The following is a 16,151-nucleotide window of genomic DNA, read 5'->3' on the forward strand; positions in this document are numbered from 1 at the left end:
TTTTCAATGCCTCGCAAAGAAGGGCACCTTTGGTAGATTGGTGTAAAAAAAAAGCTGACATTGAATATCCCTTTAAGAATGGTGAAGTTATTAATTACACTTTAGATGGTATATCAATACAACCAGTCACTACAAAGATACAGGTGTCCTTCCTAACGCAGTTGCCGGAGAGGAAGGAAACCTGGTTCAGTCTGCTTTCCACCAGACACTAGGAGATTAATTCACTTTTCAGCACAACAGTAACCTAAAACACAAGACAAATCTACACTGGAGTTGCTTACCAAGAAGACAGTGAATGTTCCTGAGTGGCCGAGTTACAGTTTTGACTTAAATCTACTTGAAAATCTATGGCAAGGCCTGAAAATTTTTGTCTAGAAATGAAAACAACCAATTTGACAGAGCTTGAAGAATTTAGAAAAAAACTATGAACAAATGTTGCACAATCCAGGTGTGGAAAGCTCTTAGAGACTTACCCAGAAAGACTCACAGCTGTAATCGCTGCCAAAGGTGCCTCTACAAAGTATTGACTCAGGGGTGTGAATACCTATGTAAATTAGATATTTCTGTATTCCATTTTCAAGAATTTTGCAAAAATTTGGAAAAACATGTTTTCACTTTGTCATTATGGGCTATTGTGTGTAGATGGGTGAGACAAGGGGTATGAATACTTTCTTAAGGCACTCTATATAAAGGAGAAAGTCAAAGGTTTTTAAAAAAAGAGCTGTTTGAAAGTTAGACTGGTTTTATGCCACTGCAGTGTCTGACAGCTGAGTACACTTACATATCTATTATAGTTCCATTCGCATCTGGTTGAATAGCTTCAAATGGCTTGGCTTTAATATATACTATTGATGTAATTGAGTTATACAAATTGATTTTTAAGTAGACAAACAAATTTACTTCCAAGTAGACTAAATAATTAGCTGTCGGGTGAATTCAACTAGTTAAACAGACAGAATCATTAGATGCCCGAGTTGACCGAATCATTTGCTTTAATTTTTCTGGCTCTGTAAATGTACTAATTCACGTCACACATGCATAAATGTTGGTAATATAGATGGACATACAGTATTACCACTATGAGCACAAAAATACAGCTGACTGGCAGCCCATAAATGTCCCCTTTTACCGTTTATAAAAAGGATCCTTCACTTCAAAAGTCATTATTATTACATATTCACACACAGTATGATCAAATATTTCATTGCACCTTTTCATTGACATAAAGCTTTAATATGTGATGTTTTAACTGAGTAAACGTTTCCACTTATCTAGCTGTACAGCGTTCTACAGGGATGACATTGGCGCATTTCCAAAACCAATACTGTACAGATAATCTTTTCCAATTCCATAATTTTCAATGCTAACAGGACAGAAACACCATATGGATACGGAATTGTCTCCTAACTAGAGATCAGGATCCATTTAAGATTAAGGTTATAAATGTGCTCCCCGCAGCTTGTGTTCAGATAACCAGATCGTCATTCAATTGTGTGTTTCTTTGTGCTATGTATCACTTCACAAAGCCCATTAGTTGTGATGTATGGTGCTTTAAGGTGTTTAAACGTCTACCGTTCTGAGTCAACAATTTTCCATGTGCCGGTTCTATACACTTGCATAGGGAAGGTCCTTAACAACAACTCAACCAAATGGCTTTTGGGGAACTTTGTGTTTGAAAATTTCAGAGCACGAGCTGAATACAAAAGACAGATTTCCAATACAGCGCTCATTTGCACATTTTCTCTCTTTGATTCGAAATGCCACTGTTTCAGTCCACCAACCTTCGTCCGAGCATGATCTGCCCAAAATGTTGGCATTCCAAATAAAAAAATGCAAAACCTTCCAAGCAAGCAGTGTACAGGACCCCTGCTCTTGTGTCATGCTGCATTCCTCGACACAACAGCACTTCTTCACTTCTAGGGGACCTAAAAAGTTTGGCCAAAATGTCTCCTTCAAGGCTTGAGCTTGAGGAATGTTCGACTCGAGCTAGAACGTTCAACCAAATATTCTGGCTTCTTCAAGGTTTGAGCTTGAGCCAGGGGTGGACGATGGTGAGGATGGAGAGGACCGAAGAGGCCAGGCCACAGGCCCCCACGAAGCCCTGGCCGGTGGGGTAGATGCCCAGCCGGTCCAGGGGGATGAACACGTCGCACACGTTCTTCAGCAGGTCCAGCAGCAGCGGTGGGTTGCTTCGCAGCACCGTCACCAGCAGGTGGAACTGTCTGCGGAGGCGTACAGGTAATATGGCTCCGGGAAGGGAAGAGGGGTCGGAGAGGTCGACGTTCTCGGGGGTGAGCGAAGAGGGGTGTGGAGAGGGAGGAGAGGGAGGAGAAGAGGTCCAGGTAGCCTTTGACCCCACATGGGAGGAGCGGGCCTCACGCTCCATAAGCAGGCGGATCTCGTAGGCGTCCCGGGTTAGGTTGAGGATGAGGGCAAAGAGGTAGTACCTGTAGAGAACGAGAGAGAAAGATGTGAGAGATTAAGAGTGTGAGGCAGAGAGAGATTCATGTCAAATCTGAGAGAAAGTAAAGATAGTGAGAGACCGGAAAAGAGAGGATGTAGGAGACATTGAACAAAAGAAAAAGTAGCAAAGAGGGGGAGTTAAGAGGTACAATTAGATAACGAAAGCGATAGAAAATAGCTCTAGGGAGAGAGAATGTAGTTAACAACTGCCAATAGTAGTAAAGTTCATTACAGGACTTCTGATGACCTTGGCCACCTCAAATAGACTGATTCCTAATGTGGTGAAATTTAAGGCTTAAATTTCCCAATTATAACAGTCACCTGAAGGATCTCTGGCTCCACTTGACCTGGTCCAGTTGGGGCAGGAGGCCAGCCTTGCCGGCCCACAGCACGTTGTCACAGGCGAAGTACATGGCCTTGTTGAGGTGGGCCACGGTCAGACAGAGACGCAGCACGCTGTCCGAGAGGTGCACAGCACGTTTCGCTGCCTCCACAGCCTCTGTGGAGTTCCCTAGACGCATCACTGGAGAGAGAGAGAGAGAGAGTGACGTGAAACCCAGAATTGATGTACAAAGAGTAAGCCTGAGACACAATCCTAAGACACAGAAGTGTAGCATTGACTTGCAGACAGTGACTTACACTTCCTTGTTAGGCTCACATGAGCTTCCAGTTGTTTCACTGTCTTCAGGAACTCAACACTTGCCCCACCCTTCTGGAGAGTGTAACCTAACAACGTACAGGTGTACTGTGCAGCCCTGTGTGAACACAGAAAATGAATCAAATGTGTCAAAATCTGATTATAGCTATGTTACTATAGTTCAGTCAATTTTTTGCATCTTGCGATGAATAACTTGGGCACAACTTCGTCTACTTTCTCCAGTTTTCATGTCAAGGGCAATTGGTACGGTACTTACTTTCATGTAGCTACAGTAACTATCAGTATAATATCAAATGCAGTTGGGACAATGGCCACTTGATAGGGAAAGGCTGAAAATAGCAATTGTCATGGTTTCATTTATCCAGGTTTGGGAGAGCCCGAGACAAAAGCATTAGCCTCATTGTGCATGAGCCCCCACCAGGAACCCCTTCAATTCGAACCCAAAATCAGCGGTCCCGCAGTACCCAATAACACCGGGAGGTAGGCAGTGTCGGGCAGGAGCAACCGCAGCCAAAATCCTACAAAAAGTCGAGAACTGAACGGTACAAAAGGTCACCCACTTCGCTGGACTTTTTTTGTACTTTTTCGTCCTCTTATATACACATTTTTGTATGCTCATGAATTTCAGTTTGTATTGACTGCTAGTGATAGTTAACAAATGAATGTAATAAATGTAACTTGTTGACATTGTAATTTTTTTTTTGCTGTCTTGAGAAATCAACTCAGAGAAATCAACTCTTAATACATTTTAGCTACTGCACCTGAAAACTCGTTCCTTGGCTTGGCTCTGCGCACTAAATCGAATCCAAGAGTCCATGCTGGCGACAGGTGACACTTGCTTTCCTTTGCAACTGAGGATTGATTAGGCCTGTGTCCGTGTTAGCTAGCAATCTACCTACAACGTTCTATACCGTCTTCTGGCAAGAGCTGCCCAATAAAATCTGCACAGTTCAATATGTCACAATGTGCCCCAAACGTCCGCCAACAGAATTTGTTTATTTTTTATTTGCGCTAGAGAGTTAGCTTCACAACACGAACAACTTCACATCTCCTTTACCCATGGACGGAATCTGTGGAGGGACAACAAAGCGAAAGTCCTATTACACAGTAATCCTTACCTACGTTACTTGTAGGAGGTTCGTCCACAACACAATACATGGATTGTATTGTACATGGCATTAGTCGTTTCAGTGGAGCACGCTATTGAATAATATGTGATAACATACATGAAAATTGACTATTGTTTTTGAATAACTACAAGTGTTAAGGCAACTCATTGCTGTGGATTATATTTACTGCGAAACCTTATACTGCCACAGGGGGGCGACTCACACACACACAATAAGAGGCCAGACAACCAACCAGCAAATGGAAGTCCATTTTATTTTAACGCGTTAATATAAAATAAATTAAGGAAACAATCATGATCAAGAGGAATAAAACAAACAAAACATATTCTCCCATATGTGGCACTACCAAATCCACGGAGTGCTGAAATAATAAGAGCACAACCGGTGTACTACAGGTCAGGGGGTAATAAAGGAGTGAGTGTGTATCACTCTGGAGAGGTATTGTACTTGGCATTGTCTCTATCCGCTGAAACACTATATGAACACAATCAAACCCTGTTGTAGGCAGAGCAAAATTAAAATGCCAGCTACGCCCATCAAATCCCATTCTAAAATTGTTTTTAAATCCAGTGATTTATGTCATTTGGATATGATCAACATATTGCCCAAGCCAACTATCAGCCCAAGTATAGATCAGTGGACCATATTAGGCAATGCTGCATAGTAATGACTTGTCAACATCAACACCACCTGTGTATTAAATATCCCCTCCAACTCAGTTCACACTCAAAGTATACCCACTCCTACTGAAACATGGCTTTTCAGGCTGGTCAGCTTACAAACACTAAGCAATAATCAATTGATGGCTTTTCAATTGAAACAGAGGAACCTAAATGCACAGTGAATGCTATCAGAATGTCTTTGTTTTCATCATCTTCTATATTACAAACTTTTAATTATTTTCATCCTTCTCTTTCATTGGCTGGCAAGATAAACCACATCCGTTGGGACCCTCCCTTTAATCTTCAAACTCACGTCTCATACCCCTTCGTATTTCCCAACCAACTGCCTTTAAATCAAACTTTGGAGTTCACTCCTCAACACCTATGCCCCTTTACCTACTATGTGGCCTTCTGAATATCCTGCATAGCCTAGTCTTTGCTCCCTTCCCCTCTCCAATTCCCCATGATCTCTACCTCTCTTCAGGCCCCCCATCCCTCCCTGTGAGGTACAGTTGCACCTAAACGTCTCCTCACTGGCTCTCCATCAAAGAAATGTTGCAACTTCAGGCCAACTCCACAGTGTCTCAGCATTTAAAATATACAACACTACAGTCAATTGGTTTCATTGGATACTAAAATGCTAACGTCGGCTGTCGTTAAAAACCAGACCCAATTTTCAGCACAATGAGCATACGGTACATCAGCACAGTTCCTGCCTTCTCTAAAGCGCACAGAAGACTCATATCTTCAGTAATGATTGTTAGTTTAATTGCCCATTGCAAACACTCAATCTAACTCGGATAAGAGTCATTGGTCTCCTCGTGGAAGTTGGAACTAGGAATTGGGGCTGTAAGGGTACCACTGGAGGGAGGACTGTCATATCTCACAGCGTCTCTCTCTCAGTGCTCAGAGTGCTGTTTCTTGTGGAAGGTGGAGCGCATGCGGCTCCAGAACGACTGGCTCCTCCTGGTTTTCCTCTCGCTGCTGCGGACCGATTCTGCCTCGCGCTGGCGAATCTGGCGGACCAGGGCGGCAAATACCTCGTCGATGTAATAGCGAAATGCCGCTGAGGTCTCGAAGAAGGGGCACTGGAACTCCCGGGCCAGTTCCTTCCCCTCCTCTACTGACACCTAGTGCAGCGGAGGGAAATAGCATGTTCAAAGCCAATATACAGATAAAACCCACACACAGAAGATAATTGGTATATACCAGTGGAGGCTGGTGGGAGAAGCTATCGGAGGATGGGCTCATTGTAATGGCTGGAATGGAATAAATGGAACGTATCAAACATATGTGAACCACATGGTTGACTCCGTTCCACCTATCCATTCCAGCCATTACAATGAGCCCATCCTCCTTTAGCTCCTCCCACCAGCCTCCTCTGGTATGTACAGTATATGGTACCAAATAGAGTCATGATGTACAGTGCCTTCAGAAAGTATTCAGACCTGTAGAATTTTTCCACATTTTGTTGTGTTGCAGCCTGAATTTAAAATTGATTAAATAGATTTTTTTTCCCACTGGCCTACCCACAATACACCATAATGTCAAAGTGGAATTATGTTTTTCAAAATGTTTACAAATTAATAAAAAATGATAACCCCTTTGTTATGGCTGCTTTGCGTGATGTATTGTTGTCACTACCTTCTTGCCCTTTGTGCTGTTGTCTGTGCCCAATAATGTTTGTACCATGTTTTGGGCAGCTACCATGTTGTTGTCATATTGTGTTGCTACCATGCTGTGTTGTCATGTGTTGCTGCCTTGCTATGTTGTTGTCTTAGGTCTCTCTTTATGTAGGGTTGTCTCTTTTGTCGTGATGTGTGTTTTGTCCTATATTTATTTTTTATTAAAAAAAAAAAAATAATCCCTGCCCCCATCCCCGCAGGAGGTCTTTTGCCTTTTGGTAGGCCATCATTGTAAATAAGAATTTGTTCTTAACTGACTTGCCTAGTTAAATAAAGGTTAAATAAATAAAAATAAAAAGGCAAGCCTAAATAAGTTCAGGAGTACAAATTCTAATAACAAGTCACATAAATTGCATGGACTCTGTGTGCAATAAAAGTATTTAACATGATTTTTGAATAACTACCTCATCTCTGTACCCTACACACACACACATAAATCTGTAAGGTCCCTCAGCCGAGCAGTGAATTTCAAACAGATTCAACCACAAAGACCAGGGAGAATTTATAATGCCTCGCAAAGAGCACCTATTGGTAAATTTGTCCCCCCCAAAAAAGCAGACATTGAATATCCTTATGAGCATGTGAAGTTATTAATTACACTTTAGATGGTGTTTCAATACACCCAGTCACTACAAAGATAGGCGTCCTTCCTAACTCAGTTGCCAGAGAGGAAGGAAACCTCTGGGATTTCACCATGAGCCCAATGGTGACTTTAAAAGTGTTACAGAATTTAAAGGCTGTGATAGGAGAAAACTGAGGATGGATTAACAACATTGTAGTTACTCCACAATACTAACCTAATGGACAGGGTGAAAAGATGGAAACCTGTACAGAATAAAAAATATTTAAAAAATGCAACAAGGCACTAAAGTAATACTGCAAAAAATGTGGCAATGCAATTCACTTTTTGTCCCGAATACAAATTGTTATGTTTGCGGCAAATCCAATCCAACACATTACTGAGTACCACTCTCCATATTTTCAAGCATACTGCATCATGTTATGGGTATGCCTGGAGTAAAACCTGGTTCAGCCTGCTTTCCACCAGACACTGGACGATGAATTCCCCTTTTAAAAGAATAAAATGGGCAACTGCTGTACAAACCAGGTGTGGAAAACTCTTGGAAACTTACCCAGAAAGACTCACAGTTGTAATTGTTGCCAAAGGTGCTTCTACAAAGTATTGACTCAGGAGTGTATATACTTATGTAAATTAGATACTGTATTTCTAAAAACATTTTAACTTTGTCATTATGTGGTATTATGTGTAGACGGGTGAGAGAAAAAAAATATATATATTTAATCCCCTTGTATTCGGGCTGTAACAACAAAATGTGGAATAAAGCAAGGGGTATGAATACTTTCTGAAGGCACTGTATATGTTACGGTAAATGTTTGAATCTACAGATTCCCTGTCTCCTTGGTAAATCTACAGATTCCCCAGGGAATCTAAAGGTATACCATACCAGTCAGACAGGCAATCTGTAGATCTTCCAGTAAATATATAAAAGACAGGCATTTTGAACAGCGGTAGGATTTTAATGCAGCCAGATAGTGGGCAAAACATACTGTAGTGCCAAGGCTACCAATGGGCGTCCCTTTCCCCCTCCCTCCTTTCCCTTAATTCTCACCTGTCTGAGATGGGTCAGGTCAGACTTGTTGCCCACCAGTACCACGGGGGTGTTGGCGGTGCGGCGCACACGGTCAATGAGCTGCTTGAACTGGCGCGCCTCCTGTAAGCTCCGCCTATCTGTGATGGAGTAGGAGATGATGAAGCCCTCGCCCGCCCGCATGTACTGGTCCCGCATGGCTGTGAACTCCGCCTGGAAAGAGGCAGGTGTGAATGTATACATGTGAGGGAGGGAGGGAGGGGGGAGGGGGGGTAGAGAGAGTGGTTAAGGACTGATACAGAAAGCATCACAGCAAAATACTTAGGTAACATTATATATCCCGGTGCCACACACACACGTTATGTTCTTCTATCCTCGCAGGGACCTAAAATGTATTTCCATTCAAAATCCTATTTTCCCTAACCTAACTCCTAACCCTAATTGTAACCCTAAACCTAAACATAACCCCTAAGCTTAAAATAGCCTTTACCCTCATGGGGACGTGGGAAATGTCCCTACGAGGGAGAATTTAGCTTGTTTTGGGGGGATTTTAGGTCCCCACAAGGATAGAAGACACCCCCCACACACACACACATACTGGTATGTGTGTGTGCCTGAGAGCATCAAGAAAATCAATCACCAATACATTGGTCTGTCTGTCCTACAAACTACTGGAGGACGAACATGGAGACCCACAGAAAAAAAAGATTAGAATTTGGATGACTCAGAAGTTAAGGGTCACTTGAGACAGTGGACTGTGTGGACAGTGAACTGCAATTCTCTGTGTGGACACTTCCCTGACTTTGGTATGGTACAAACAAACCCAGTCACTGGCATATATTATAGAACATGTACATGACCATATATGGAAAATGACTAATATTATAAGTGAACCATACGTGTCTATGGATGAGTCAGAGAGACAGGGAAAGACACCATTGTGGGGAGCGGGTGAGAGACAGAAATGATGTACGTTTGTGGAAAAAGAAAAGGAGTAGATGGAGTGAGCGACGCTTAAAAGAAAGTTGAGAAGAATAAGGATGCGGATGTTATGACGGTGAAAGGGAGATGTGACAGAGTGAAATATGTTCCTCTGGGTTTGCTTTGGCAATGTAAGATAACTACTAAGTTATCATCCTAATAAGACTGATTGAATGGACTTGAGAGACAGGGAGAGACCGTCGGAAAGGGCTGATTTAAAGGAAAGTGAGCATTGGGATAGAGGGAGAGGCTTTCCTCTCCTCTTCTCCTTTACTCTATTTGAACTAGACAGATGAAAGCAAATTCCCAGTCCTTCCCAGGTGTTTTTTCATATTGCTTTCACCTATCCTATGTTTACAGATCAGTAGATGAAGGAGAGGAGGGGAGGAAGCCATATTAGACTATTGAGAATGAGACGCAGCCAAAAGAGGTGGAGACGTGACATTTATATGGAAGCCCTTTGTGAGGAAGTGTACCTGTCCTGCTGTGTCCAGTATGTCCAGGTTGGCTGGTTCATCGTCGATGCGGATCTGTGTCTTGTATGCATCCTCTGGGAGAGACATTGAGTGGTATTTTAATGGCTATACAGGATGATTGTGTAGTTACATGTCATAAGCCGTGGTTCATCGACTCTGGTGATGCTATGCAGCGAGCGGATGCGCTTTACCAAGTTACGACAGGTGTTCTGTTGTTTGGGATTTGTGGTTCCTTGTACGAGTTCTGACATTTCAGGCTCGCGAGGTAAGTATTGTTCTTGGAACCGTGGGGTCTATGGACTTGGGCTGTAGTGGCAGCATGTCAGTGCGCATAGCCAAGTTGCAGCAGGTTCTGTTTCCCTATATGGGGCGCTGACAGTTCAGGCTTCTCAGGTAAGTTTTAGGGAAGAAGGTGGCTTCTGTAAGCCCATTTTGAAGCCGGTGGAACCTGTGTGTGCTTTTGCTGACGTTTGGTACCCTCTGACCCGGGTTGGGGTGTGATTGTACCCATAGTATGTTATGCAGAGTGACCGACTGCAAGGTAAAGTACAGTCATGAATATAACTGTAGGTACACCCGTCTAGTACCAGGTCGGATCCCCCTTTGCCGCCAGAACAGCCTGAATTATTAGGGGTATGGATTTTACAAGTCAGATAAATTCCACAGGGATGTTGGTCTATGCTGACGCGATGGCATCATGCAGTTGCTGCAGATTGGACGGCGGTACGGCACCGCCACCAGTCTGTACCGTTGACACCAGGCAGGATGGGTCCATGGACTATGCCATCAGGAACTGGGACGCAACAGGAACTGGGATTTGTCGGACCAGGTGATGTTTTTCCACTCCTCAATTGTCCAGTGTTGGCAATCGTGTGACCACTTCTTATTTTTAGCTGATATGAGTGGAACCCTGTGTGCTCGTCTGCTACAACAGCCCAGCCCATCCGCGATAAGGATCAACGAGTTGTGCACTCCAAGATGCCGTTCTGCACACTACTGTTGTACTGTGCCGTTATTTGTCCGTTTGTGGCCCGCCTGTTAGCTTGCACGATTTTTGCCATTCTCCTTCGACCTCTCTCATCAACGAGCTGTTTTCACCCACAGGAACTGCCGCTGACTGGATGTTTTTTGTTTGTCTCACCATTCTCGGGAAACACTAGACACTGTCGTGTGTGAAAATCCCAGGAGGGCAGCAGTTTCTGAGACACTGGATCCGGAGTGCCCGGCCGTGACGAACATACCACTCTCAACGCTTCTTAGGTCACTCGTTTTGCCCATTCTAATGTTCAATCGAACAGTAGGAATGCCTCGATCCCTGCTTTATATAGCAAGCCACTGCCAGGTGACTCACTCTCTGTAGGAGCAATCCATTTTCATGAATGGGGCGGTGTACCCATTAAACTGTATATATAAAATTAATGATTAATTCAAAATACGACACGATCACTGATTTGATGTAGCCGTTTTTGGTGTGGTTAAAAGCAGGCCAAATATGAGTGGCGTTAGTTTGATCAGATGCCAAGCACTCTCTCACCTATGGTGGGGTCATGGTCTTCAGGGAACCTGTGGCTGATAAACTGCATTATAATAGCTGAGGAGAAAGAGAGAGAGTTTTAAGTTTTCACAAGCTTTTTGGGGGGCAATTACGTTGTCACAAAGCTGAACAGGCACTGCATCAATAAACCAAAGAGGAGAAATCAGAAACAAACTACAGCAGATCAGAAGACAGAGCAGAAGAAAGAGAGAGATGGAGAGATAAAGGGATTACGAAGTCAATGAGGGAGACTTTATTACATAACCCTGGTTGTATCACACACACACTTCTCCATCTAATTTTTCTCCCTCCAGGCGGGTAGTGGTTCACACACATAGATAAACACACCCTGCAGCGTACACAGAAACACACAGTATCTCCGCCTCTGCAGCATCAGTGTACACCCACTCTAGTTTCCATGGCGAAAGCAGGCACAGATGTTGTTTTTAACGACCCATCTCTCCCGCTATCCCTCCAAATCCTCCCTCTCGCCGATGTTTTTACTACTTTCTGTGTACCTATACCAGGTGAACTCTGCCCGTATCCATGGCAACAGTAGCCAAGAGGGGGGAAGGCGGTTGCTAGGCACTGACGCGTCTTCCTGACGACAGGCACCCAAACGGCACCCCAGACTGCCGTAGAAAGCGGCCAACGCCCATGCTTACGAGAAGAGAACTCTGACTATCTGACTGCACTTGGAGGGTGTGTCAGAGAAACATAGAAAATACAAGGCGGCATTAGGAGAAGTAATGAGGTAAATCAAGACAGAGGTGGAGAAGAATAGTCAGTCAGACATAATATGTAAAAACAGACAGCAAGACAGAAGAAAAGACATGCACTAAGTAAGAGTGAGGAGGAGTGCAGTTAAGTGTAATTATGAGTGTGTTATGAGTGTGTGTACTCACCGCTCTTCCCCACTCCCCCCTCTCCCAACATCACCAGTTTGTACTCGCGGGAGAGGCCCCCGGAGCCTCGCAATGACTCCATTTACACTATGAAAAGAGAGATAAGAGGCTGTGAGTAATACACATATACCCTTTAAAACAGACACACGCACACACACGTCAACACACAAACATACATAATAATTATTGGTCTCAGTTTATTAAGCCCAGGACTAATGAATAGAACTATGAAAGAGGGTGTACAGAGTTGAAAGTGACTAACACACAAACAGACAAACATGATGCCACACATGCTAAAGTGCAATCTTGCTGTCATGTGTCAAGCCCTAAAACTAATGACAAGAGAGAGGAGATGGAAAGAGAGAACGAGATACACAACACACACACATTGGCAAACTTGAACATCAATATCCATTCACTGTCGAAAGTCGAGTCAGTCAACCACTGTACCACACAGTAGATCTATTGAATAGCGATGAGACAGCGGTGAAAGAGAGAGTGGTTTCAGGGACAGAAGTAGAGCTATACAGCCAACATTCTAGTCTACTTTGCTACCCTTGAAAAACAAAAACTATTCAACTCATCTGAATAGGCCACTATTGTCATCGCCTCGGACCCATTTGGAGTGTGTGTAGATTGACTTATAAGAGTCAGATGGCTCTTCAGTTTATTAGATTGGTGTATGCAGCAGCTAGTAGCTCTCATGCGGAAAGAGGAACCGCCTCCTATCGACTTGACAACAACCATGTGATTTCTAAGTGCAAGGCGAATGTGTGACATTGACCACCACAAACCCAGGCAATGTCATCACAACTATTGTTATCACCTATCCTTCCCTTTCTCTAACCCAAAATAGCATGATTGAAATAAAAAATTTACAAAACCAGACTATATTAAACTTGAAATTAATTGTCAGAATAAATTACAATTCATTATATATTTATCCTTGATAAATAGACCTACATAAGCACACATTTACTTATCATTAGGGCCTAGGCTACTAATGGTAGTCATTATGAAGTGATCACATTCTCTCAATGATGGAATGCAGAGACACGACGTTTGACAAAGCCGGTTCATTGTTGTCAGGACAGAGGCAGATAGAACAGACATAACTTGGGAGGTTAAAAATAGATGTTCATATCCGCTTGAGAGTAGCAACGTTTTTTTTGTTGCCTTGTTTTATGTAAAATAGGTCTGAACTTCAACAACGCATGACTGACCCCATGTCCGTGCACCATTGCATAAAATTGCTTCAAAACATATCTTTGATAGATCCAAAAACACAAAGGAGTGGATGGTATTGTAGTATATTGCCGAGTCTACACAGGCTTTATGATTCAAGGGAGTCTCCAGGCTTCAGATAGCTCAGGCCTCGAAGTTTTATTGAAATGCAGATTAAATATATCGACTCTGTAGTAGCCTTATTCAACGTCCACAGTTAGGGGATCTCATTATTATTTGTAGAGGCTACCTAAACTAAGCGCAACAAAAGTAAACGTTTATTGCACTATTGTCACGTTGTTATAGCATAACGTTACAAACAGTGAGTCGGCATAGTTTCAGCGGACGAAAATAAAAAATATTTTCTAAATCATTGAATCTCTGACAAAGTCGCAGTGAAAACTGCATCCGTTGCAAACATTAACTGAAATACAACAACCATTTAATATACTTTAGTGGCTACTTTGAAACAGGATAAACAAACATATTTTAAAATGGCAATAGCGAACCTTCAAAAGACTGGTGAAGTAGCAGAATGAATTGTGTGGCTGTAACGTTAGGTGTCATAGGATTAGGAAAAACAAATTACTCTAACTTTTCTAAACTTAAAATGTAAGATTGTTCTTGAAATCAAGTGTAGCCTACGAGTCGATCATTGATGAACGTAAAACAAGCTGCATAAATTTGTTAGCCTTTTTGCAGATCAGTGTTCAATCGGACATTGCACACATTGTTTCATGTAATTAAAGGAACGAGTTCAGTGAGAAAGATGTATATTGCTGACTACAACGAAAGCAAATGATTGAACATTTGCAAACATAAAATAGCCAACTGACTTCATGCATACATGAATAGAAATTAGCGACTCACCTGTGTCACAGAGCTTCTTTCTTCATAATTTCCGAAATTACTTTTATGGCCATTTAGTGCTTGACGTTTGACAAGTCATGCTACAAAATCCTCACCAACTGTAAACAACGCCAGCAGTCTGAAAACTACGTCACAGGGTCCCGCCTCCCGTCGGGTCAGTGGCTGTGACTTTTCAGTAGAGTTGAAAGTGACCTTGAAAAGTGACTTTGAAATTCAGTTAGCTACTGTTACAAAGTGGTAACCTGTACAAAAGGCTGTGAAGTATTTGTAGTTAATCATATCAGTAACGTTAGATCATCATATCAGAGTTGTAGCTCCGCCCACCGGGGAAGTGGAGCAGAGCATGCTGGGTGATCTCGAACTCAGAGAAGATCAGCTCGAGAGAAGTCAAGTGAGAGAAAGTTCCAGCCATCCTTGTGTTTTCCCACCAGATAGCTTTTATTGTGTTAGCCAAGGCCAGTGTGCGTCCTTGTTAATATACCACACACACGCACGCACATCCATACAGTGCATTCGGAAAGTATTCAGACCTCTGGACTGTTTCCACATTTTGTTACATGTTTTTTTTTTAATCATCAATCTACACACAATACCCCATAATGACAAAGCAAAAACAGGTTTTTAGAATAAAATAAACAGAAATACCTTATTTACATACATATCCTTCCCTTTTGCTATGAGACTTGAAATTTAGCTCAGGTGCATCCTGTTTCCATTGATCATCCTTGAGATGTTTCTACAATTTGATTGGAGTCAACCTGTCTATATAAGGTCCCACAGTTGACATTGCATGTCAGAGCAAAAACCAAGCCATGAGGCCGAAAGAATTGTCCGTAGAGCTCTAAGACAGGCTTATATCGAGGCACAGCTCTAGGGAAGGGTACCAAAACATTTCTGCAACATTGAAGGTCCCCAAGAACACAGTGGCCTCCATCATTCTTAAATGGAAGTTTGGAACCACCAAGACTCTTCCTAGAGCTGGCCGTGCGGCCAAACTGAGCAATTGGGGGAGAAGGGCCTTTGTTAGGGAGGTGACCATGAACCCGGTGGTCACTGACAGAGCTCCAGAATTCCTCTGTGGAGATGAGAGAACCTTCCAGAAGGACAACCTTCTCTGCAGCACTCCACCAATCAGGCCTTTGTGGTAGAGTGGCCAGACGGAAGCAACTCCTCAGTAAAAGGCACATGATAGACCGCTTGGAGTTTGCCAAAGGCACCGAAAGGACTCTCAGGCCATGAGAAACAAGATTCTCTGGTCTGATGAAACCAAGATTGAACTCTTTGGCCTGAATGCCAAGCGTCACGTCTGGAGGAAACCTGGCACCATCCCAACGGTGAAACATCGTGGTGGCAGCATCATGCTGTGGGGATGTTTTTCAGCGGCAGGGACTGTGAGACTAGTCAGGATCGAGGGAAAGAAGAATGGAGCAAAGTACAGAGACAACTTGTTCCAGAGCGCTCAGGACCACAGACTGGGGTGAAGGTTCACCTTCCAACATGACAACAACCCTAAGCACACAGCCAAGACAACGCAGGAGTGGCCTCGGGACAAGTCTCTGAATGTCCTTGAGTGGCTCAGCCAGAGCCTGGACTTGAACCAGATCGAACATCTCTGGAGAGACCTGAAAATAGCTGTGCAGCAACGCTCCCATCCAACCTGACAGAGCTTGAGAGGATCTGCAGAGAAGAAAGATAGAAACTCCCCAAATACAGGTGTGCCAAGCTTGTAGTGACATAACCAAGAGAAGACTCAAGGCTGTAATTGCTGCCAAAGGTGCTTCTACAAAGTACTGAGTAAAGGGTATGAATACTTACGTAAATGTGATATTTCTGTTTTTATGCATTTGTAAAAATGTAGAAAACTGTTTTTGCTTTGTCATTATGGGGTATAGTGTGTAGATTGAGGGGGGGAAAACGATTTAATCAATTTTAGAATAAGGTTGTAACGTAACC

At 43.1% G+C, this 16,151-nt stretch overlaps 2 protein-coding genes across 2 annotated transcripts; both read right to left on the reverse strand.

Moving 5' to 3' along the window:
• Positions 1-974: 974 nt before the first annotated feature.
• On the reverse strand, positions 975-4,207 carry LOC120022723 (peroxisomal membrane protein 11B-like). Its single transcript, XM_038966713.1, has 4 exons — positions 3,883-4,207; positions 3,103-3,218; positions 2,785-2,986; positions 975-2,447 (listed from the first exon to the last, which is right to left on the reverse strand). The coding sequence occupies exons 1-4, from the start codon at positions 3,936-3,938 to the stop codon at positions 2,018-2,020; spliced, it is 804 nt and encodes a 267-aa protein (XP_038822641.1). The 5' UTR covers positions 3,939-4,207; the 3' UTR covers positions 975-2,017.
• A 276-nt stretch (positions 4,208-4,483) lies between these two features.
• Positions 4,484-14,508, reverse strand: LOC120022253 (GTP-binding protein Rit1-like). Its single transcript, XM_038966138.1, has 6 exons — positions 14,199-14,508; positions 12,105-12,191; positions 11,200-11,256; positions 9,666-9,739; positions 8,230-8,421; positions 4,484-6,043 (listed from the first exon to the last, which is right to left on the reverse strand). The coding sequence occupies exons 2-6, from the start codon at positions 12,184-12,186 to the stop codon at positions 5,813-5,815; spliced, it is 636 nt and encodes a 211-aa protein (XP_038822066.1). The 5' UTR covers positions 12,187-12,191; positions 14,199-14,508; the 3' UTR covers positions 4,484-5,812.
• Between the last annotated feature and the right edge of the window lie 1,643 nt (positions 14,509-16,151).

This window comes from Salvelinus namaycush, chromosome 27, assembly GCF_016432855.1.
Source record: "Salvelinus namaycush isolate Seneca chromosome 27, SaNama_1.0, whole genome shotgun sequence".
Lineage (NCBI taxonomy): Eukaryota > Metazoa > Chordata > Actinopteri > Salmoniformes > Salmonidae > Salvelinus > Salvelinus namaycush.